At 42.2% G+C, this 25,557-nt stretch overlaps 1 protein-coding gene across 1 annotated transcript in view; it reads right to left on the bottom strand.

The window, feature by feature from the left end:
• The window catches only part of DNAH9 (dynein axonemal heavy chain 9), a 298,998-nt gene that overhangs the window by 101,744 nt on the left and 171,697 nt on the right, over positions 1–25,557 (bottom strand). Inside the window, exons 42-48 of the mRNA XM_059997406.1 lie at positions 24,231–24,392; positions 19,633–19,829; positions 13,540–13,702; positions 11,649–11,772; positions 2,323–2,465; positions 1,782–1,943; positions 1,364–1,597 (exon numbers count right to left, since the gene is read on the bottom strand). Coding sequence (XP_059853389.1) covers positions 1,364–1,597; positions 1,782–1,943; positions 2,323–2,465; positions 11,649–11,772; positions 13,540–13,702; positions 19,633–19,829; positions 24,231–24,392 — 1,185 coding nt within the window. The remainder of the gene's footprint in view (positions 1–1,363; positions 1,598–1,781; positions 1,944–2,322; positions 2,466–11,648; positions 11,773–13,539; positions 13,703–19,632; positions 19,830–24,230; positions 24,393–25,557) is intronic.

Genomic DNA, 25,557 nt, shown 5'->3' with positions numbered 1-25,557 from the left:
GACAACAGGGGCCTTCTTCTGATGGCCAACCACTTAGGAACATTTGAGGGAACGCATGATATGAGACAGGATTTGTTTAAGAAATTAGATTCCAATGGCTCTTTGACAGATTACATGGTAAGACACAAGAAACATAAGAAAATTGGTATAACCCTGCAACCATTTCTCCCAGCCATTCATCTCTTCGGGTTTTGATGATGAAAGGACTATGTGTTTGAGAGGAAAAGAAAGTAGAGGAAAAGGAAGAGGTGATAAACAGAAAGACAGAAGAGGAGATTCAGGGGATTCCTGTGCCAGTGAGAGGAAGCGCCAAACTGCAGCTGGGGATGTGCACTTCCACTGGAGAACTCGGCTGGGCTTCTGGTGAGGCAGGAAAGACAGGGCCGGGCCTTAGGCAGAGGGCAATATCACCTCCTTGTTTTGCTTTTTAATGAGGCCATGATGCATGGAGGAATGGCATCTAAAACAGAAACTGCGTAGCATCTGAACAAGAAACTCTGACCATGAAAACTGCAGACCACGCGCAATAAAAATGCACAGGTTGCTGATGACTCTGTACGACCTTTCACGTGTGGCACTTGACTAGTAAGGTAGAATTTAAGGGAAAACAGCTCTTAGAGTGCATGTATTGTGGCTTCAGGAGACGAATGGGCAGGACCGGGAGTTGATGCAACCTGGTGCCATCCAGGCCACCCTTCAACCCTCCCCCAGTGAATATTCCATCCCTAATCACAAAGACCCCACCCATTCAAAGGGCTAAAAATAGGATAAAAGGAGGATCAAAAAACCCTGCGGCGGGCTTCCCTGGTGGCACAGTGGGTGAGAGTCCACCTGCCGATGCGGGGGACGCGGGTTCGTGCCCGGTCCGGGAAGATCCCACATGCCGCGGAGCGGCTGGGCCCGTGAGCCATGGCCGCTGAGCCTGCGCGTCCGGAGCCTGTACTCCGCAACGGGAGAGGCCACAACAGTGAGAGGCCCGCGTACCGCAAAACAAACAAACAAACAAAAAAAACCCTGCGGCGGGCCCCTCACTGTGAGGATGCCCGAACTCTTGAGTGTGTAACTTTCACTTCTGCACTGAATAAACTGCTTCTTTGCTCTCTTGGCTCCTCAGTGTGTGTGTGTGTTTTCCTTTGTGTTTTGTGTTCCTCGCCCAAACTCTTTTGGATGAGTTCAGCAAGAACCTGGACCTCTGATAAAGCTTTTTGGGTATCACCGGCACTGTCCTCATGGCACCGGGGCCTCTGGAGAGCAGTGTGTGGTCAGCAGACCGTGACTGTGGTCCTCCAGTCCTCTGGAAAGGGGCCGCTCCCACTAACTTCGAGCCCCCTGAAGGCAGGAGGACTGGAAGGACGTCGCTCACCTGGGCGGAGGTGCTGTGGAGCTTCAGCAGCCCGTTCTCCAGCCGCTCCATCTTGGACTTGAGCTCCCTTCTGTTCCTGCACAGCAGGCTCTGGTAGAGTCTGATGAACTCCAGGAATGATTTGGGGGTTGTGTAGTTGTAGCGCTGCTCATTGCTCAGATAGGACTGGGAGGTGTGGTTGACACTTGTGTGGACAAAAGCCATGAACTTGCTAATCGATGTCTTGACTGTGGGCTAGAATCAAAGGGCAGGAAATAAAGAGGTCATCTGGCCATGAAGACGGCAGGTGACTGCCCACCCAGCTTGTTGCTTCACCACATGGAAAGCTGTGCTCCAACAACCTGGAGTTGCCGGATGTGGGGTTCCTTGTACCCAGAGGTGGAGAGGAGCTTGAGGGGTGTCTCCTTTGCCCTCTCACCTCAATGTCCTCCGTGTTCTGCAGGAAGCGGAAGCTGACGGACTCCAGGGCTTGCTGCGGCCACTCATGGAACCAGTCGATGGCTGTGCAGTTCACGATGGCGGGGAACTTCCTGCTGCGGACCCTCAGCTTGGTCCCCACCGGGGAGAAACAGAGAGTCACCTGAGAAGGCAGAAGGGTGGGGAGAACCAAGAAGGTATCCAAGATGTACTTACAGAGAGACAGACATGGCCTTGGATTCTTCATTTCCCAGGAAACTGGGAAGCATATCAACAGAGACAAAAATCTGTAAATGCTAGGCAGCCTTTCCAGCCAAGGGATTAGAAATGCTGGGACTTCAGGAGGCAAGAAGGAGGCCACTGCCCTTGAAGCATGTGAGAAGGGCATCCTCGCACAGGTGCTCAGGCTGAGAAGGGCCTTGCACCCTAACCACTCACTCCCAAGACAATCAATAAGTACAGCTTATTGTGTCCAAAATATCCATAGAGGCTCCCATGGGCCATCTCTGGTCCTGTCTACCCCAGGCAGGGAATCCTTGTACCTTCAGTTGTCGTCGGACCCGCTCTATAAAGAACTTCCAGCAGTTCTCTCTGTTGTCAACAAGACCTTGGGTCTTGACTTCGTTCCTCACATTGCTTATGATGTTTTCAACCTCATCGTCAGAGTAGAGATCTGGGATCTCTCCTGGGAAGAATCGGAGCACAGATCCTTAATTATTATTTTTTACCAGATTGGCAAAGTTCTGAAAGTTAGATAAACTAGCGTATTAGTGAGGCAGTATATAATGGAAAAAATCTTTAAAAACTCAACTAAATATATAAAAATTAATATATGATGACCAATTAGAGTTTATCTTGGAAATGCAAGGACGGTTAAATATTAGAAAAATCTATGAGAATAATTCACTACATTATGGATTAAAGAAGTAAAACGATATGACCATCAAAACAGCTGCACAAAATTTCTGAAAATTGAGTTTGAGATTTCTTTTAACCAGATCATAGGTATTTGTCGCAGACCCAAAGCAAACATCATATCTGTTTACCAGTGAAATACTAAAATATTCTCTTTTGAATTAAGAACAAGACAAGCATGACTGTTATTCATGTTTTCTAGTCAACATTATACAAATGTCCTAGCTAACAAGTCAAGGAAAAGAAATAAAATTTATATGGATAGTTAAGGAAATAATAAAACTATTATCATCAAAATCTAATTTTCTAAATAGGAAATCTAAGAGACTATATACATAAACAATCAGAACTCGTAAGTGTGTTAAACAACAAGCTTGCTGGATACAAAATCAATATTGGAAATAAAATGGCACTTTTGTACTTCAGCGAAAAAAAGAGTTATTTTATTTAGAATACCAGCAAAAAAGTTATTTAGAATAACCAGCTATTTAGAATACCAGCAAAAGGTATTTAGAATACCAGCAAAAACTATAAGACAGGCAGTAATAAATATATAAAAAGATGTGCAAGATCTTGATGTAAAAACTGTAACATTACTGAAGGGCATAAATAAAATCCAAAATAAATGGAGAAAAATACTCTGCTCATGGGTGGATGACTCAGTATTACCAGTATCACAAAGATGCAATTCCCCGCCCCCCAAAAATCAAATGGGTTTCTTTTTCAATCCTGAATTTGTTCTATCAGAAATCAAGTCTCCTTATAAAGCTATGTTAGTTAAAACAATGTGAAATTGGTACTTGGGTAAATAAATAGAACAATGAGTGAAACACCTAGAAACGGACCCAGATGTAAACAGGAAATTCATATTCAAAATCAATATGCTAAAAAAGGATGAACAAATCAATAAGTGATGTTAGGATAATTCAATACTAATATCAAAAAATAAAATTAGAATACCAAGCAAAAATACATTCCAGGTGGATTAAAGACATGAATATGAAACAGTAATATTTTATAGATAAAATACAAAAGATTATTTTTACGGTGTTGGATAGGACACAATTTCTGAAATAGAGCACAAAAAGCACAAAACATAAAAAGACTAAGTTTTACAAAATTTAAACGAAATCAGCATGACAAAATTCAGATACAGACTTCGAAAAAGACATTTATGACCTACATGATGAACAAAGGGTTAGGATCCAGAAAATACAAAGGACTCTTACAAATCCATAAGAAAAAGAAAGAACCGAAGAGCAAAAGGGCAAACTGTATAAAAAGGCAACTAACATAAGGTGAATAGCCAATAAGCACTTGAAAAGATGCTCCAATGTCACAGGTAAGAAGGGAAAGGACAAAAATGAGATTCCATTTTATATCCTTTGGCAAAAACTGGTATGTCAGATAAACCAAGTGTTGGTGAGGTTAGGAGGAAACAGGTATTCAAGCAGAGAATAAATCTGTACAACTACTCGGGAGGGCAACAGGCACTTTTTAGTAAACTTGGAATGCACATACCAGACAATTTAACAATCTACGTTTTGGGCACCTGTTGTAAAGCAACTCTGCTTGCACACATCAGATGTTTCTATTTTGCAACATTGTTCATAATTGCATGGGTGTTTGTTTTATTGCTTTCTGTATCCCAACATGTTTTGTAAACAAATATAGAAAAACATAAAAGGAAAAAGTAAATGTGGGTGGTGAGAATGTGAAAACTGCGAGGGAGAGTCAGAAATTGAAAGAGGGGATAGAATAAAGCAAAATTCTGAATTAAGAACCAGCTGGTGGGCCCCTAGCTCACATGGAAGAGTTGGCCTTGGAAAAGAAGAATGAAGAAAACTGCAAAGAAATGCAGACAGACTGGGAGCTGTAAAGGTAGTAGTGAGGCCGATAGTGAATGGCATTAAGTTTTCTCAAGGAGAGAAATGAGCTTAAGGGATGTAAGAATGAAGGAAGCACTGGTGCAGTTAAATCCTGGAACACTGGATAGGAGGTAAAGACGAATGTGGTTCACTCCAGGATATTCTATGGCTATCAGAAAAGCTCTTTCCTATTTCCAGGACAAGGCTTTAGGTAGATGTTGAAGCTACGTGGACCTGAAGTCATATACAAGCTCCCCTTTGAAGTTCTGCACACCGACGTGCTTCTTCCTTCCTCCATAGCCAACAAAGAAATGTTAGCATCGTAGAAATGTTAGAGCGGGAAGAAGCCAGTGGAGCCACTACCTGTTCTGTTTCCTGTGGACTTGGGTGAGGTCCTCCAAGGTGGGTGGTTTGGCAAATGGCCTCTGACTAATCTGAGTGATGGGAATTGTGATTCTTTTCACTACTGAAGCTGCTGCACTTCCCTGAACTACTGTATCTGGAGGAAACTCAACTTTCCAACAGATTTCTGGCCTTCACAGTCTGACAACACTAATCCAGCCAAGAGGTGGGTTAGAGTTTTATACTAATTAAACTTAATTGTTTAAATGGGAAAAATGAAAAAAATGAATTATCATGAAAATGATCATTTACTTTCTTCCCTTAATTGGACAAACTTGAGTTAATTTCCATTCATTATTTCATAGCATGCATACAAAATATCCAGTGCTATAAACTTGTCAAAATCAAGGTCTTACTAGTGGAAGAATCCATTTCAGCCTTATTTGATAAAAATAGGGGATCAGAGAAAACAGCTAGAAAAATGAAATGATATTTAGCATGTGTTGGGAGTTAAGGAGTTCAGCGAAGTTTTAAAAAGAGAAACACTCAAATGGAATTGATGCGAGCCATACTCATACTTCTGGGGCTGACTGCCTGCAGCGGTCTGAATTCCTTTCTCCTTTGCCCCTCTGACAATCTACATTTTCTTATCTATAAGTACATTAGAGAGTGAGAACCTGAATTCCCTTTGGTCTCAGAATATTTGTAATAATAGAGTCTGCATTCTTCACCTTTCTATTTTCTGAAATATGCAGGATTTATATCTTTTGAGGAGGCAAAGTATGATCTATAGGCTAAATCTGGCCCTCTATCTCTGCCTGCAAGCGAAGCCTGGTTTTTACAATTTTTAATGGTTGAAAAAATTAAAATAATACTATTTAATGACACATGAAAATTACATGACATTCAAATTTTGTTGTCCATAAATAAAGTTTTACTGGTCACAGCTACACTCATTCATTTAGATATTGTCTATGGCTATTTGTCCAATACTATGACAGAACTGAGTAGTTGTGACAGAGGCTGTATGGTCTGCAAAGCTGAAAATATTTACTTTCTGACCCTTTATAGAAAAAGTGTGCTCGCCCTAGTTTATATGATCCCTTTAAGTGCCAAGATATTGAAAACACCTAGGCCTTTTAGAGCCTTTTTCCATGTTCTTAAGATGCGGGTATTTGTCACACAATTCCCAAGATCCCTTAGGAAGATCACCAGATGGAACTGAGCACCTCTGAATTGGGAGCAAAGTTTGCATTTCCAGGTTTGTTCCTCCAATTTCTCCTGACAACATTCCCGTCACTTACTGTGTGATGTAGGTAGTCATGCTGAAAGCAGGAGACTGAACTGCCAGAGGGGATTTTGTGATGTGGACAGAGGCAGAGGCTATTTAAATATTTGAAGAGTTTCCCCTTGTGACCTAAAGTTGGGAAGCCCTATTTCTGCTGCCAAGTGCAGAATGGCTTCTTGCGGTCCTTAACATGTCCTGATATTTTGCAGGTCAGACTCGTCATCATCTTCTCTGTGTGGTCTGGGGCTCTCAGAGGCCACAGTGCTTTGAGATAATTTAAGATGGTTTGGTTAGTTGGAGCTTGGTAATAAAAAAGGCAAAGCTGAGGGTTATTCTGTGCGAACCAGTTAGCATCACAATGGCTTAAGGGCTTTGATCCCACCCAGGAACAACATTTTTCAGAAACATTTCCCTGGTCTCAAGGGAGAAAAAACAGGGAGTGTGGTGACTGTCTCAGGACCCCTGGCCCTCTCTCTGCATGGCTGGAAACTTTCTCAAAGCACGTGTTCAACAGTAATATCTAATATGTAAGATGACACATCTTTCTTATGATATTACACACCTTGGTTCAACGAATACCTCTTGAATGCTAATTATGGGCCAGGAGATGCGTTCAGTGCTGACAATGTAAATGGTGAAAATAACACAGTCTTTACAGAGAGTTATAATTATATCAGTGTTGTTTTATTTCCTAAGCTGGGCAGTAGGTATTTAATCCTTATCTTTTGTACCTCTGGATTATTTCATAACAAAAAATGAACCAACAACAGACAACACGGTCTCTACCTTTCATAAGTTTACAATGTCGTTTCAGTACAATGGTGGTGTGTGCATCCACTGAATGTTAGAGAAACACAGAGGGATGTTTCTCATTCCTCGTGGCGACAGTGGATTAGTGAAGATTTCCCAGAGAGATAACATCCAAGATAAGTCTTGTACTATGGGTAGAAGTTAATCCAGAGAAAGAAGGAGAAGGGCATGAGGTTCAAAAGGAACGGCGCGAGCCAGTAAGGGTGTCAGGAGGCAGTCCAGTGTGTTATTTCAAGGAGGTGGGAATTACTAGATCATAATGGGGAGGTAAGCTAGTGAGGAAGGAAGGAAGCAGGTCCAAGGCAGCTGTTTTTTGTTTTTTTTTTTTCTGTACAAAACAGCTTATCGTGCATTCACTTAGGAACTGATGAAGGAATTATAGTTTGATAGACCTTTTTGGAAGCAGTCAGGAGAATGGATGGGGGTGGGCCTCCCTGAGAGGTAGGGAGGTGAGTTAAGAAGTGTCTGCAATGTAAGCTTTTATATGTAGGATGGATAAACAAGAAGGTCCTATTCTATAGCACAGAGAACTATATTCAATATCCTATGATAAACCATAGTGGAAAAGAATATATATAAAAAAGAATATATATAACTGGATCACTTTGTTGTATGGCAGTAATTAACACAACACTGTAAATCAACTATACTTCAATAAAATAAAAAAAAAGAAGTGTCTGCATTTGTTGAAGCAAAAGATGAAAAGATCAGTGGTAGTCATGACAGAGAAGAACGGATTCAGAAATAGCTAGGGGGTAAAACTGGTGGCAACTGATTATCTCTTGGACATAGGTGATGAGGGAGAGGAGGGAGGGAGAGGTTAGTAATGGAGGAGAATGCACAGAGACATAGTCTCAAGTAACTTGTATGAGAATTTAGTACCACATGAAGAAAAGAAAAGCTGTTACTCAAGCATCTTTTTGCATTACGCTCTGGGCATTTCTGTGTGGCAGCTGGAAGCAACCAGGTGCTGGTTTAAATTTCCATGGTTTATGGCTTGGGGACACATGAGGTAAACAGATCCCCTGAGACCACAAAGTATGCTTAGGAGGTCAGATACATGCTTAATGGCTTCTCTTTTGTCGTCTTTGCCATCTTTGCCACTTCTCTTTTGCCACTTTGTCTTTTTTCCTTTCAGGGAAACTGGGCCAGAATATAACTTGTGTAAAGCATAGATGGCCTATCAGGGAATCCAGTTCTAGATGCTCATGGGAGGAGAACAATCCAATGCCAAGACTGTTACAAATATTTCCAGACTTCACATTCTCATGTGATGTGTACAGATCACTAACATGTCAGTCCTGCATCTAATCCTAAAGCACCTGGAAGATGAGAGGATCTTTTTGTGTTTTACATTCCAAGAGGAGATTTGGCCCAAACGTAATAAGGACAGTCTGTTTCGGGGACGGAGAGGCATATGGCTTTACAAGAGAGGGGACTCAGTTGGTTATCAACTATTCCAATAGACCACACAGAGGTTACTGACTGGAACGTGGAAGCTTAATAAATGGTTCTGAATACACAAATAGATGCAAAGTGATCTAGTCTGAGCCAGGGAAGAGAAATATTAATTTTGGAGTGAACAATTAAGCCTTTTGAAAAGCGAAAAGGAAATCCCAACACAAGATCCCAAAGTAAAATGAAGTATGAAATCTGGCAGAGTAAGGAGAGGAAAGGACACCACGCCTGGAGCAGACGAGGTCTTCTTAGCTGGGACTGCAGTAAAGTGGGCTTTCTGGAATGCTGGAAACCTGGAGGCAGGCGTGCTGTACCAAAAAACCAGGAAAGGATTCTATTTTCTCCCTTTAGATTAGGATGGGCCCGTGCTGATGCTGAGTTTGGTTGAAGGAGGACCAAGAGAGAACAAATTTTGTGAGAGTTTTTAAATACCTGCTTTTGATGGCCAGTGTACATTCTTCAGGAATTGTTATACAGGGCAACAAGGACATAGCAAGAATTGAACTTTTCAGACTCAGCAAGGGCCAACATTTCATGCATAGTTTCACTAGAAGCTTCATGAGCCCCATTAAGGACTCTGGTAGCCAAAGAAAGTGACTGAAAGATAGGCTTCATTCACTCTGATTTAGGTGGCCACCCTGCTTCTTATACAATTATGTTGCTTTTGCTAAGAAACTTGATTTATTTTTTTAACTTTCAGTGAGGATTTCTTACTGTCAGTCTGTAACCAAACTGAGATGCAAGTGGCATAATGATGGGTTCTGAAATGTTTGGGTGGTGTCAGAGGTGGGATTTATGTGCTGAATTACCAATACAGTTTGATTCTGGAAATGGTGTCAGGAAACCAAGGGATGAAACAATGAACTAAAGAAGTGTGGGAGGAAAGCAGATAGCCTATGGCGTGAGATCATGAGGTCACTGAGGAAGATGTTTTGGGGGAGTGTTGAATCAGTGGAATTCGCTCACTGTACCTTATCTTCAACCTAATAGGATTTGTAGATGACTAGAGAGGGATGAGCTAATGACAAGGTAGCCCAATGTATAGTTTCCTAGTCTCTACTGTGTTATCCAAGAATGCAGTGATTGCACAACCCCATAAAATTGAAAAACTAAGTGGATGGGGAGGCTCTGAGGAATCTCTGTAGCTCTGCCTGGACTGGCAGTCAGTTAATTTCTAGCCAGAAATTATCTGACAGGGAAAATTAGAACTCAGATATGCTCAATTCTCCCTGTCAAAATGGTTAAGATAAAAGGGATGAAGATTAGAAAAGTATTACTTTTAATTGTAGCTCCATTTTAACATGTGTGTGTAAATCCTGTTTTTGTATAGAAGCCTTAAAAATGTGAGTTTGAAATTCCATGACTTTGAAGCACACTGATTGCATTAAGTTTTCACTGGGCAGGGCTTCAAAAATTCATCTGAACTTGAAACAAGTTGTTTTCTAAATGAAAAATTTAAAATACTTAATTGAGGAATAAAATTTCAATTGGTAAAAGTGTATCATCGTTTGTGTCTCAGACGTTATTATAGGAGAAGGTGACCTGGCTGGATTGGAGCCAAATGAGATACAGGGTGAGGCTGGCAACATGCCTGGCATCTCCAAAGCTATAAGTCTTTGGAAGCACAATTTTACCTTTTTTGATTGTTTTAGAAATTAGACTTTAGGGTGCAGCTTCAGGGTGGGAGGACAGTTGGACCCGTCTCTCATTATTTGGTAAAATAACAAAAGGTGAGGCAGTGTTGTAGGTGAAATACTGTTGTAGAAGGTGGTGGGATGTTAAAAAGACAGTATTTAAGGAAAGGACAATTTGTTGGATTGGAGGAGAAAAGGTATAAGAGTTAGTAGGCAAATTCCTAGATATGAAACTAACTTAAATAGGGCAGGTCGGGAAAGGAACGAGAGGGTGGGATCAGTGTTATGGTTGGAGCCATCAGTCCCAACCTGATGCGACTCTGGTCCTCATCAGGAGGAAGTTGAAGGTTGCTCACAGAGCCTGCTAGTGCATGGTCTGGACCAAAGACCAGCGGCTCGTCATGGAAGTGATAGTAAAATGGCCTGGGGTACAAGGGCACAAAGTTTGAAGCAGTAAAGTTCAACGATTCTGAAGCAGTAAAGTTCCTAGAGATTGCATGGAAAAAGCCATCCTGAAATATATTATATATGACATGGAATACACTTTGGAGAAGTATATTGTGATCACGGTCCTTTGACTTCATAAACTAAAGAGGATTTAGTCGGAGAGCCAGGAGGTGAACTGTAGAGAAACAGGCTTTCTGAAATGGAAATCTAGAAGCAGAAATTTTGTTCAGAACATCTGTGCACTGACTATTTTATTAGCCCAGATAAGAGGTGGTTTTATAGATGCTAAATTTGGGTTAAGAGTCAGGAAATCATATTCTCCTTTTAATTAATATAAATATACATACACCCCAAATTTCTGAAAATGCATAATTTTTATACTATATTGTTTTATCTTCTTGGGCATATATACATATATATATATCTTGTGTATGTTTATGTATATTTATATATACATATATGTGTATACTTAAACTTTTTTTTCTAGAATGGTTGGCATAAGTCCTGAATCCCTAAAAAAATAAGGGCAGCAAAGTATCAAGAACTGAACTTTCCATTGAAGTCCTGTCTTGCACTGATAGTGTCCCAGGGAAGTTGAGACAGCCTTTGTCAAGTTCTTTGTAATCTAAGAAAAATTCATGAAGTTCTGAATCCTTGATTAATTAAATTGGCAACGTAACCTTGCCCTCTTGGGTAAGTTCTGTGTGTGCCGGTACCCTGTGTGTGTATGTTGCTGCTAGTGCCTTCCCTCCCTGAAATACTGAACACATCCCAGTTTCTCTCTGTCTTGGGTGTGGGGAGGGAAGAGCACCTGCTCTCTGGACTCAGCAGATCTGCAGGCCCTAACCTACTTTCCCCCTCTTGTCATATCTAGTCCCACTAAGAAAGCCATAAGACTACTGTCTGTTTTGCATGTAAGGAGAATAAAAGACAGCAGGCCCAGCAGCAATCCTAGAAGGACCTTGATGAACCAGTTCTCCGCTGTCAGTTTTCTCCCTCATTTCTATGACCTCGCTCTTCTGACCTAGAACAAAATCTCCACCTTGGAATGACTCCAACTCCAGCAGGAATTGGTTAGAGACATTCAAGTGCAGAGAGTCTCTTACCAGATGCCAAGAGGTCATTAATGAGCACAAGGAACTTCTCATCAGCTACTTGGGCGTCTGTCATGAGAAACACGGTGCTGAGATTCTTTACCCCGGCTTTCAGGCACAAGCTGGCCAGGTCCGCCTGCAGAAACAACGTCAGAGATCTCTGAGAAGAGGGCTTTCCTGATAAGACACCAGCAATGGGAGGGAGGGAGGAGTGCTATCTTGCACTCACAGGCCGGAAAATATGCCTCATTCCCAGGCCTCGATCCCAATAGAGGTGCGCAAGTAGAATAAATAATGATGATCTTTAACTCATACAACCACTGTGGCTCCTGAATTAGCTTCTAGAGCTCCTGCTTTGTGCAAACAGGTAACAGCTTTCCAAAGGACAGAGATGTTCCCCTGTTCATCTGTGTTACTTATATCATTATACAAATGAATGGCTTGCCCCGGGAGGCAAGTGATTGCTCTTGGTCCTGACAGAAGAGGCATGTACTTGGGCCTCCTGGCCTAGGGGATGAATATATCATATAGTAGCAGAGTCTTATGTCCTTATGGCTAGCTCCAGCAAAGACTTTTGCTGTTAAAAAATATATTGGGGAACGTACACACACACACTCACACATACGCACACACAATCATTTGGTAGGAACTTACATCCATTCAAAACTATAGGTAGATGAAGTTTGGGGCTAGGATGCCAGGCCCTGAATTTTTCCAGCTTGGTCACTCTTGCTTCCTTTGATGCATCCCTTTCCCGAAGCTCAGCCGTTGGTCCGTAATCTTAGTCATCTCTCTCTCACACGACTCAAAGCTCATTCTATATCAGCCTCATACATTTCCTTATAGCAGAGCTTCCTCTGTGTCCAAATAATTCCCCTTTGACATTAATAAACTTCCTTTTAGATCAGTGGTCCTCAACCAACGCATTTACAGAATCACTTAAGACAGTGTTTCCCAGCTCTCCTTAGAATCACCCAGGTTACTTTCAACTGTCCTGATGCCCAGGCCAATCCCCAGGACAGTTAAGCCAGGATTTCTCGGGGGTGGGATGCAGGCATCACTATTATTTGAAGGGGATTCCAGTACATGGCCAAGGTTGAGAACCAGTGTCTTAGATCATTCTGTAAATGCGTGATTCTCATGAGCACTATCTTGTCTTTTCTTTTTTGGAAGCACTAAAGATTGACCTGATGTGAACCTGGAGTATGACCTTAGATGTGGCCAATCGCAAGAGGCTGAGCTGTGGTTTCAGAGCAGCAGTGAGCCTGACCAGCTGAGAGATTATGAAGTCGGGTGGACAGGTCTGGCTCTGTGCAGGCTGGAATTCTCCCAGGGACAGCAAGAGCAGCATCTTGATGGAAATGACCTCATGACTCCCTACTGGGCCTCTATTGTTGGCCATGGATCAAAACAGGGGGCTGGACAAAGTGACCTCTGAGGGTCGTATTTAATGCCTTTCTCCACTTTCAGGGTGTGCACCGTGGCTCCTAAGTGCCTTACGTCTCTTCATGTCACTGAAGGTCCCAGCGGCTGGTGGTTACTGAACCCATCCTTTAATATATGCAATTCTTATAAAACTTGGGCAGTATTCCTTCTGTCTGCTAGGGCCGCTGGAGAGCTGTGTGCTGAATTTGATGTAGCTGTGCTTCCGATTTGGGTGAGAGCTGAGGCCCTACAGATGCACCTAAAGCAGCTGAGGTCTCCCAGATGCAGACCTTGGGAAGGTCGGTGTTCTCAGGGTCTAAGCATCTCCAGTCACCAGCCCAAAGTCTAAGAAGAAGGTGGACAGATGATTAAGGGGAGATTCTGGGCGAGGGAGCTGAAGAGCTAATGCAGGGTGACAGGGAGTCGTGGGCAGCTGGGGAGAGACAGAGCCTCCCCCCCGCAGCGGCCGGCCCCCTACCTTGAAGTCAGGAATCTGGTAGCCTCTCCGCAGCGTGATCTGGAATACATCCATGGAGCTGATGAAAGCCGCGAGCCTTGTCAGACTCTGCCTGCCGCTCCCCGCTACGCCAACCAGCAGAGCGTTTCCCCGCGGGCACTCCAAGATGCGATTGATGTGGCAGCTGAGGGAGGGAAGCAGAGGCACAGGGCTTTGATCAGACTTCCCTCCGTGAGGAGCAGGCGTAATGGTCCGGGTGAGGACTGGAGCCCTCCTTGCAGGCACATCCTGGGCTGAGCTTGGGAAGAGGGCGTTAAATTGTCCCCAAACCTCGCCTCACCTCTTGCCTGAGTGGACTGAGGTCGCCCTGTTCTGCTTTAAGCCAAAGCCTCTGGTGAAGCAGTGGTGGTGGAGGAAGAGCCCAAGGCAGTCAGGCAGGATTGGACGGCATGTGTGATGCTGACAGGAGGGACCTGGGTTTATAGGTCTAATTATGGCCGCAGGGTAAGTTCCTACTAAGACACTTTTCACGACTTTTGATAAATACTGAAAAACTGGCCCCCAGAATGGTGGCATCAATTTCTTCTTAGGTAGAAGTCATCAAAAATTGACTCTATGATACTGGAGGGTGAGGATATGTTAGACTGTGCTAGTCGAATGTGAAATTTAAGCCAGTGTATTTGGGGATACCATAACCAGTGATGAAGCCGCTGTGGAGGGCTTGCATGTCACTAAATTTATGTAGTGACATTTTATTCCCCTAAATACTCAGAAGGTATGTACTGACTACTTTTAGCTCTTTTTATGATTTTACTTTTTCGTTTATAATTATTTAGTTGTGATACTCTGTCTTGTATCAGACAGGTGTACACTTCTCTTGCTCCCTTATTAAACCATGGTTTCTAGACATCCGAAGAGTGTGTATACTCATCTTGTTTTCTCTGTAGTGCTAGCACATTAAAGGCATTCAAGAAATTTTTGTTAAATGTAAGCAGAACACCCCAGACCTGATACTCAGCATCACATTTGAGGTGAGGTAGGTGCAAGGAATCATCTGCTTTGTGTCTACATGAGATGGTGCCTGGCTACAATGATAAAAGGAGAAAATATGGTGCTAAGATATCCAGGTCCTCTCTTCAGATTCAAAAAAAGAGGGGACAGGAATGGACTACTGAGGAGAGAGGCAGGCATGGGGGAGGAGAAGTCCAAGTAGGTTCTGCGGGCCACCCAACACCCAGCTCTATTCTGGAAGGTCTGAACTCAGCTTAGCATGGTCCATGCTGTTCAATATCTAAATGGAAATGCATCATTAGTGCTGAAGTTTCCAAAGAAGGAATGGTTAAGTCTGCAACTGTCAGCATTGGGTTCCAGCTGGGGATTCATTAACAACCTCTGATGAGGGCAAAGGACTCTGCATTTAAATTACAGAATCTAAAAAGAAGATCAATATTCTAAAGGATTCCTGGGCCAGAAAACCAAGGCAGTCAGAGTTAAGCCCATTACTGAGTTTCTGGGAGATTAAAAACAAAAGCTGAAAATGTACCACAGCACAGCTGGAGGAAGCTGGCTTATTGAAGACTAAACACACATACACACACACACACACACACACACATGTACGAGAACCAATAAGATGCACAAAAGAAGGGGCACAAAAGAAGTACATCTGAAGTTCCTTTTTTTGTCAATAAATGTGAAGCGATTCTAAGAGAAAAAAGAGGAGGCAGAAAAACACACGTCGGAATGAAAAAAACGAAGAAAAGGGTAGACAGAGATAATGCCAAAAGCAGGGGGAAAGATCTAGTGTGAAGCTTTCAGAAAAAGTAGAACGAGAATGTGCTGCAATGGTGAAGGAAGTCAGTAGGAGAGCAAATGGTGCTTTTAGGAAAAGAAAACAACAGCGGAAAGATAAAGATTAACACCATGGACCGCTTAGTAAGTGCGAAGCACTTGTCATGGAGGAGGAAACTGAGGCTTGGGGAAGTTGTGTCCTTCGCAAAGCACCACCGCCAATTAGTGGCAGAATGAGGATTAGAACTTGGGCCTGGCCCTTGGGGCTCCTGGGAGAGCGCGTACAGACTCGTCGGGGCACTGTGTGGAGTGACGCCGACAGCTTAGTCACCTGTGTTTCTCACTGGGCTGTTCGGCATTCTGTTTTCCGGTATAGGAGGGGAATGCTTCTGCTTTCTCTGCAGGTAGAGGCAACAAAGAGGATCAAGGAGCCCCCGGGAGGGGAGGGAAGGGCAGTGCAAGAAGGAAGTCATGGGACATTGATATTTTAAAACAAACGTACAGGAAATTATACATCCAGATACATTTTATTCTTCCAAATTGTCCCCCTCAAGGCAGTTCATTATTCCAGTTATTTTGCCATTGCTAATGCAGCTCAGGTTTCTCTTTGGAAACTATCTTCAGAGCCTGGTTAGGAGCCTCAGGAGAAAAGCCAGTTTTCATCGTCTTATTTTTTCCTTAAGAACAGTATTAGGCAGTTTGATCACCCATGCTGGAAACCACATTGACTGAATCACTTGCTATTCTCCCAAATTACATTTACCCTGAAAAGATAAAGATTTTCTTCAATTCCAAGACTATGACACAGGCTCTGGTAGCTCTTAGAGAGGAGGGAAAATACTCCCTGAAGTTTCACCAGATTAGTGAACAAACACCCTAAAACCCTTATTACTGACCATCTGCCATGCACCAGACGCTGTCCAAGGTACTGGAGATTCAGCAGTGAGCAAGAGAGTCTGTGTGTTCAAGGAGCTTACACTGGATTAGGAGAATGTATGAAGCATTGTAGTGTGATGGTCCTGAGCGGACACTCTGCATGAGTGTTGGCTTTGGCTTACCTCTTCCTGGGGTGTGTGTGATGCTGGACAACTTCCCTCATCTCTCTGGGTATCAGTTCCCTTATTTATAATATAGGGATAATAGTAGACCTGACTTTCTTCAAGGTGTTTGTGAAGCCCAAGAGAACTGATGCAGGAAGAACACCGTGCACCAGTCCGTGGTGAGCTGTGTTCAGTGCGGGTCTCACATGTCAGATCCAATGCCGCCTCCTTGGTGAAGCCTCCCTCACCACTCTATTTACAACTGCACTTACCTCCAAGGACTCTCTATCCCTTTTACCTTTCTGTTTTCCTCTGTATCATTTATCTTATATGATGTGCTAAGAAATTTTACTGAGTACCTGCTATGTTCCAGACACTGTCCTAGGTATTGGGGATCTAGCAGTGAATAAGACAAAGATCCCTACACTCATACTAAGACCATCTAATCAATAAATAGGTGTTGGATGGATGGATGGATGGCTGTATACAAATTAATAGAGTGATTAATCATGACAAATGTAGCAGGGGAGTCAAATAATATAAGGTAAGGACACAGCAGTGACAACCGACTTTAGCCAGAGGTTGGTCTGTGGTGACTTTGATAAGAGCTTCTTTGTTCAAGTGGTAAGAAATGGACCAAGGAACAGATGAGAAGCAAGAAAGTATGAATAGTAAAGGCAACCTTTCTGATGAGTTTTTCTTTGAATAGGAGCTGAGAAACAGGGGTAGGGGGTGAAAGAGATATAAGAGTCAAGGAATAGTTTATTCTTTTTTTGATAAATGATAACATGGCATGTTTGTATGCTGATATGTATGATCCAGAAATGAATGAATTGATCATGGGGAAGAGGGAAGAGAAGGAAAGAGAAAAGAGGAGAGAGGGATTTCCCTGGCAGTCCAGTGGTTAGGACTTGGTGCTTTCACAGCTGAGGGTGTGGGTTCAATCACTAGTCAGGGAACTAAGATCCCACAAGTGGTGAGGCACAGCCCCCCAAAAAAAGAAGAGAGAGAAGAGGGAGGGAAGGATCATTGCAGGAGGGAGTAAAGTCACTGAGAAGGTGATAGGAGATGGGAACCAGGGCACACGTAGAGCGTTTGGCCTCAGGTAGGCACAGGGATGGTTCCTTAGCTGAAATGGTACAGAAGGCAGGACTTGTGGGTGGGATGCAGGTGGGATACAGAGAGGCTGTTCGATCTGATGGCAGGGAGATGAGAGAATCGTCTTCTGGCTGCTTTCATTATCTCAGCAAAATTGTGCTTATTAATTGGGAATAAAGAGAGGGGAGAGATGTTAGAAGCTTGAGGAGAGAAACGTGTGATGCAGTCATCACACAAAGGGGAAGACAGCAATCGGCCCAGGGTCATAGAGGAGAGTTTCTAGCAAAGTTGAGGGCCCACTTGAAATTTGTGGCTGACAATCGCAAGAAAATCAAGTCAACATGATGATGGTTTTTCTTCAATAATCTCCACATGTTTAGGGGCAGGTGTGGAGAAAAAAGATAGTGAGGTTTAGCTAGTGTAGAGCTTTGTCACATGGATGCAATGACAGGAAAGTTAGGGGAGCTTGTACTGGGTGATGGAGTCTATGGTGGTCGAGGAAAGTAAAGACATGGTGGACAGAAGGATAAAGGAGTTTGAGAAAGTAGGTGGTTCCATGAAATGAAGTCTTGATGAAGTTTGAGAATAGCTGGAATGTATTTATTTGCAACAAAATGGATGGACCTTGAGGGCATTATGCTAAGTGAAATAAGACAGAGAACAGTAAATACTGTATTATCTGCCTTATATGTGGAATCTAATAAAACCAAACACACAGAAACAGGTCAGACTTGTGGTTGCCAGAGGTGGGTGGAGGAATTAGGTGAAGGGGTCAAAAAGCACGAACTTCCAGTTATAAGATAAGTAAGTTCTGGAGATGTAATGTACAACACGATGACTGTAATTAACAATACTCTATTGTGTATTTGAGAGTTGATCTGAAAGACTCTCATAACAAGGAAAATAACTACGTGAGGTGATGGTTGTTAGCTAACCTTATGGTGGTAACATTTTGCAATATATACTTAAATCATTATGTTTTACACCTTAAACTTATACAATGTTATATGTCAATTGTATCTCAGTAAAACTGGGAAATAAGTACAGCTGGAATAAAAACTAGAGCAGGTTAGTGGAGGGGTAGGAGAGACAAATGAGTGGGATGTTTGAATTTGAGATTTTAGATGTGGGTTCATTATTGATGATAGAACTCCTAGGGCAGGAACACGTGAGTGAGTGGCTGAGGTGGGATGTAAGGAACATTGCTGGAGCTAAGGAGGCCAAGGAACAGAAAGACCAGGTGACACACAGATGCCAGGAATGAAGAAAGGGGTGGCTGAGGAGAGAAAGTGGTCCAAGCACTGAGGTAGGTGGTAAATGATGGGGAGCAACAGGATGTCAGCAGATGACAGTGACAAGGAGGGGTGATGAGTAGGGATGTCCAGGTACTTGTGCTTCAAAAGAACTGGGGTTCATAAAAGATAAAAGGAGAAATGGTTTAAATATGCCACTGGGGTGGGGTGGGGGAGAAGGAGGGTCCGTACCTCTCTCTAGGCCCTGGGGTGCATAGAATGGGGAAGAAAAAACTGCTTTCCTCAATGCAGGGTTCAGTTAGGTTTCAGTTAGAATTCTTCAGTGTGGAAGTTCAGAGAAGTTGAAGATAAAGTGGATTTTGCTATTGGAGACTCTGGGTAGCAAGCGGCAGGGTGGAGAGATTGTAGAAGGCAGGAGGGGTGGTCAATGCACCTCGGATTGGGGAATATGAAGAACAGTATAGGATTAGCATCAGTGTGAGTATAAACTACCTAGGAGCCTTGGTGACTGCTCTCCATGGTTCACTTGATAGCAGCAAGACTCAAAAAGATAGTTAATTTGTGAAATATGTGCACTTAAAACCTTCAATCTCACTGGACTAGTATGAGTTGGGAGTGCAGGTCCTGAGCTGCTCTGTGCCTTATTTTATGACCTCCCATTTTCCCTTGGTGTCACCATGATCAGGCCCAGGACTTAAATGGCAGACAAGGAAATAAATCCAGTTCCTCCTGAGTTCATCATGATGCTGCCCCGGCTACCGCCAGTGGTAGAAGCCACAGCCGCTGCCCTACCAGCCGCCATCTTGACCTTCATGGCAGAAGCAGTAGCTGCTCTCCCGGTTTCATCCAAGTGTCCTCAAATGCCCAAATGAGACCCCTGACACTGGGAAGAGGAGACAGCTGAGGAAAGGCATGATGAGAAGCACACTTACACATGGCGCATTGCGTCCTCGAAGAGAACCAGGTCCATCACTGTGTTGACTTTGTTGTGGTTCTCCAGGGCCTCCACCAGAGTCTGGGTCAAAAGTTCCCACGATTGTACAGGCATGTACTTGGGCTCGCCGATACCATTTGCAAAATGGCAATACATGTTCAGGCTTTGGGTCTGTTCCACTGTCTCTTTGAGATCCTGGTGATGAGACACAGGGACAGGGACCCTCCTTAGTGACTCTCAGTTCTGGTTCCACACAGAGTGGAGACACCTCGTTTGCATTTTCTCTCTGAGCATGCTCTAAAAATGATCAGTCCTGCTTCCAACACTTCCATTTTTCTTGAGAAGCCCTTAAAACGTGTATGTTTAACATTCATTTACGACGTATGAGAAGTCACAGATGATATTGGTTATTCCTTGTGGGCTGAGGATGGGACATGGAAGGTGGGAGGTGCCCTTCCCTCACGTACAGTAAGAGCCCTGTCCGAGCAAAGCAGTGGAGGGGACACACGGGTGCATTTCCCTCCGCAGGGGCTCTTTCACTAGGATTGGGTTGCACCAGTCCTTGGTCCAATGGCCTCACCTCTCCCACATCCATTCAGACAGGTCTTGCTTCCCAACACATAGCAGTGTCATAGAACATCCTTTTCTATTTCCTGTGAGACTGCACACTATAGGTTGCCAGCCCCAACGTTATAGGCTCAACCCAGAGGGTTTGGTTTCTGAAAAATGTGCCATGAGCCGTCCTTAGGTGACTGATTCGTTTATGGGGACAATGCTAATATTAAAACATTGACAGCAGAACCCCCATTTATAAAACATTTTTAAAGATTTGGGCTTATTGTGTGTCAGCCCTTGCCCACAGGACAAACCTTAGCATGTTTAATAAATACCCAGTAAAACTCAACTGACTTAAAAGATAGGGGTCTATGTCTCTTCACTACCAGTCTATCTTTTAAGTTTCCAAGAGGCAGCTATTTTTTTTTTTAATTCAGAAAGGAACTATTTATTTATCAAATGCAAATGTTTGAGGCTTCAAGAGGTGGAGATTGTAGAGGAATTAAGTCCAAGAAAGAATAGGTTTGCTAATGCGTAAGTAGGAATTTATGCCAGCATGAACAATTGTCCCCACCTGCTGTTCTTTTCTAAGGTTCAGAATGGAGGATCCACCTGGGAAGGGGGAAATCAGCATGCTATTCAACAGCAGAGGCATTACCCAGGGCATACATCACTGTAGGGTTAGTCTTGTGAGCCCAGGGGACAAGATGCATCAAACCTAATGGAGGGAGGGAAAGTGAGGATAACAGTGACATCTACAAGAAGCCAGGACTGCTGCTTGGTTATAAGAAGAAAGAAGTAGAAAGAGTTAAATATCAAAGAGTTATTATATTTTGAAGGTGGTTTCAGGGCCATAGAAAACCTTTAAACTATGCTGGCTTTGCTAGATAGTAACAACAAATGTCCAGACATTTGGATAAGATTTAATGTGATGCAGGAGAGCCATTCTTGCTGGTTGAGGAAAACATGTGGGAAAGGGATATGGGAATACATCTACCTAGTTTGAAAATGGGTTAATATACTGGGAAGTAGTTCTGATGGCAGTCAATTTACACTAATGATCTGGCAGAAGAACAACGAAAGTGCAGTTCTGAAAAGCCTGGTCTACAAAGACTCTCTGATGAACAAAACAAGGCTCTGATTTTATGATCACAGCCAGATGTGTAGAAGGAAGAGAGAAAACCAACCCACCCAGTGAATCAAAGATTTCTTAACAGTGATGTTGTATCATATAATGGCCACAAATAAGAGAACTTTAAGCTTTTAACGGTGGAAACAGGACTGTATCAATTCCGTGTTGGAAATTTGGCAACTTTTCTCTTTTTTATTGAAGTATAGTTGATTTACAACGTTGTGTTAATTACTGCTGTACAGCAAAGTGATTCAGTTATACATGTGTGTATATATATATACACACACACACACACACACACACACACACACACATTCTTTTTTTAAAATATTCTTTTCCATTATGGTTTATCATAGAATAGTGAATATAGTTCTCTATGCTGTACAGTAGGACCTTGTTGTTTATCCATTCTATATATAATAGTTCACATCTGCTAATCCCAAATTCCCAATCCACCCCTCCCCCAACCCTCTCCTCCTTGACAAACGCAAGTCTGTTCTCTATGTCCATGATTCTGTTTCTGTTTCATAGATAGGTTCATTTGTGTCATATTTTAGATTCCACATATAAGTGATATCATATGGTATTTGTTTTTCTCTTTCTGACTGACTTCACTTAGTATGATAATCTCTAGTTCCATCCACGTTACTTCAAGTGGCATTATTTCATTCTTTTTTATGGCTGGGTATCGGCAACTTTTCTTTAATACCAATACAAAGATTTGGTATAGCCAGGGTGCTTCAGGTTGGCATTTTAAATGTTGTTGGGGAAGGATGATGGCAGTATTAATTATATCTAGGTCTGTGATCAAAAGGATGTGTTCTTAGTAGACAGACCCACGTAGGAACTTCTGTTTCAAAGACTGAATGTTGTTATTCTAAAGTGCTAGCTCAGACCAACTTGAGAAGACAGTCAGGGCTCATGTGCAGAGCTAACAATGAACACACAAATTGGCAAATTCTACGATGCTCACGGAGAGGCAGCTATGATGTGCGAGTGCTGAACATCAGGCCATTTAAAAAGGATGGGACAAGTGGAGGAATTTAGGGTGTTTGGACTAGTAAAGAGCAGACTGAGATAAGTTACTTAAAATGCTGTCCAAACATTCAAAAAGCTGTCATATAGGTTGGAATAAACTGTATATATCTTCAGAGGTGGACCCAGAATCTTATCAGGAAAAAATATAGAGCTAAACCTAATAAGGTGAGCATAGGGACAGCGTGGTATATTTAAATACAAGATTTGATTATTCTAAGTTCAAGAGAGGATAGATAAGCAGTATGTGTGGAAAATCTGGTGCTCTGTTCAACAGAAAGCTCACTGTTAGTTGTGGGGTAATTTTGACACTAAGAAATGTCATAAGATCTTAGGCTGTGTTGACATATACCTGTGCTTTCCTGGGCATATTCTATCAATCATTCATTCTTCAAATTATTAGTAGGTTTTATGTAGGGAAAAGAGTTTTAGGGTCCAATATGTTTGGGAAATGATGCACAAATCAGGCTTATTCAAGATTTTCAGGGCTTTAATGTGCTGAATGTACTGTATATTTCCAAGAGAGGGCTATAATATGAAGTACTTTCTCATATATCTTGCACAATGGAATACTACTCAGCCATGAAAAAGAATGAAGTAATGCCACTTGCACTAACATGGATGGAACTAGAGATTATCACACTAAGTGAAGTAAGTCAGAAAGAGAAAGACAAATGCCATATGGTATCACTTATATGCGGAATCTAAAATATGACACAAATGAACTTACTTAACGGAACAGAAACAGACTCACAGACATAGGGAACAGACTTGTGGTTGCCAAGGGGGAGGGTGGTGGGGAGGGATGGATTGGGAGTTTGGGATTAGCAGATGCAAACTATTATATATAGGATGGATAAACAGTAAGGTCCTACTGTATAGCACAGAGAACTATGTTCAATATCCTGTGATAAACCATAGTAGAAAAGAATATAAAAAACTGAATCGCTGTACTGCAAAAATTAACACAACATTGTAAATCAACTAAATTTCAATTTAAAAAATTAAAGACAATAAAATGTTATGGGAATAGGAAAAATATGAAGTACTTTCTCAACTTATTTCATCATGGATACCTTCTTTCCAAGGAGTATATTGTGGTACAACTGTTTAGCAAGACACATTTTGGCAGACACAGTTAACAAAAATTATAGTATATAATAAGAGGGGAATGATGGTCTTGATTTTGGTCAGACTCCACTTGGGTTCTGTGATGAAAGTCAGACACCATGATTTCAGAGGGGAGAACTGATGGAAGAGTAATACAGATGATGTCAAATTGCTTTGGGTTTGGAAATAAGTCTTGTCAGAAATGGCTAACAGAACAGAGGCTCTTTGGCCTGGAAAAGCGAAGACCCAGGAAGGACAAGATAAATGGTCTTAAAATATTTGAAGGATTGTCATGTAGACCTAGGATTAGTAGACAGGGAAATGAATTTCAGAGAATTATTTAAATAAATCTCCAGTCTTTAAAGTTGTTCCAAAGGTTCCAAATTTCAAAATCGTTCTAAATTTCCAGCCATTTGCCATTCCAAAGTGGCTGCCTTTGGAAAGACAGGATAGTGTATTTCCAAGGATGCTGGTGCATTATCTGGGATGACCAATCTGAGCAATGGTACTGAGAGGCATTAATATAGGACGAGGATTGGATCAGATGGTCTGCACAGACCTCACAACACCAAGATTCTATGATTAATGTGTGTCTCTTCTTGCTCCAGCAGTTTTCACTTAGGCAAAATAATGACAGATTTTATTTCCTTATCTAATCCTGATCTTCTTCAATTTATGGGCTAGATTTTTATCATTTGGGTGATCACTTGCATAATCATGATTATTTTTCAAATGTAAATATAAATTCACAGGGTAATACTCACATTAAAAATTTTCTTGATCACTTCTGCTTGGATCTTATCAAAAAGATCAAGATCCTTCTCTTCCACCATCTTATCCCGATAAACCCGATTTGATTCGTGCAGATAGAGCTTTACTAGGTCCTGTGTGGATTTTACACATTCCACAGAGGAGAAGAGAATGCCCTTTAAGGAGAATAAACAGCAACAAAAAATAACATGAATAGCAATTTAAAACTACAACAGTTACAACTGATAGAAGCCAGTATGTGACAGGTACTGAACTAGATGTTTTGCCAGAAAAAGCTCATTTAACCATCCATGATGCTACAAAGTAATTTTTACAATAGTCATTTTGTATAACGTGAAGTTTGGGATTCAGAAAGACAGGAAGCATGCCCAATGTCATAAGGTAAGTGGCCTTAGTTCAAAACCACACAGTTTTGAAACCAGGTCTATCTGACCTGAGAGCCTGGAATTTCAACCACTACTTTCCAAATCACCACAGTGAGAGGTGAGGCTGCTTCTCTGCTGTATTTCTCTTCTACAAGTACCACTTTGAAAACTAATCTGGGTGATGATTGCTTATGTAAAATCAGAACGATGACATAGGGCTGGAATGAATATAGCTAACCTTCGCAGGCCAGTAATCCATTTATTCATCTCTAGTAAGTTCTCCTTCCTATATACCTCAGGGATCGTTCCAAATATTTACTCTTCTTTTCAAATTTGTCACCTCTCTGTTACTATTAGCCAGTGTCCTATCTCTCTTTTTCAAGGAAAAATGGAGACCACTGAGATTAGAGCCTCTCGATGACTTCAGATCCTATAACTTCAAGCTCATTGATGCCTTGTTTGCCCTCATTGCTTTCTTTCTTGTCTTACAAGAAAAGGGGTCCTTTAATTGTTCCTCATTACGGACAGAATAATGCTCAGATTCATCCGTCTGGCATAAAGATCTGGACATAATAAGACTACCAATCTGCTTCCTCATCACACTTACCATCACTTCCCATAAAATCTAGATTTCAGTTTCACAAACTGCAAATTATTTTCTAACCCTGAATACTTTTGTGCCTCCATGACTCCTGCTTTACTTCCTCGGCTCGTCTTTCAAGATCTAGCTCCACTGCTCTCTGCTGAAGTATTCCAGGGCATCTCCTCTCCTGTCCAACAACATCCCTCTGATGTGCCCCACATAACCCTTTATATATAAATCTCTATTAATATAGAAGAATTATAAGTTTCTAAAATTACTTTTCTTTGTACAGGTTTGCTTCTTCCAGGTCATGTTGAGTGCCTCTAAATTTTGGAAATAAAGCAATATACTTCCAAATACCCCATGGGTTAA

Source organism: Delphinus delphis, chromosome 19, assembly GCF_949987515.2.
Source record: "Delphinus delphis chromosome 19, mDelDel1.2, whole genome shotgun sequence".
Lineage (NCBI taxonomy): Eukaryota > Metazoa > Chordata > Mammalia > Artiodactyla > Delphinidae > Delphinus > Delphinus delphis.
Note: the sequence above shows the minus strand (reverse complement) of the source record. Positions and strands in the feature narration are given on the sequence as shown.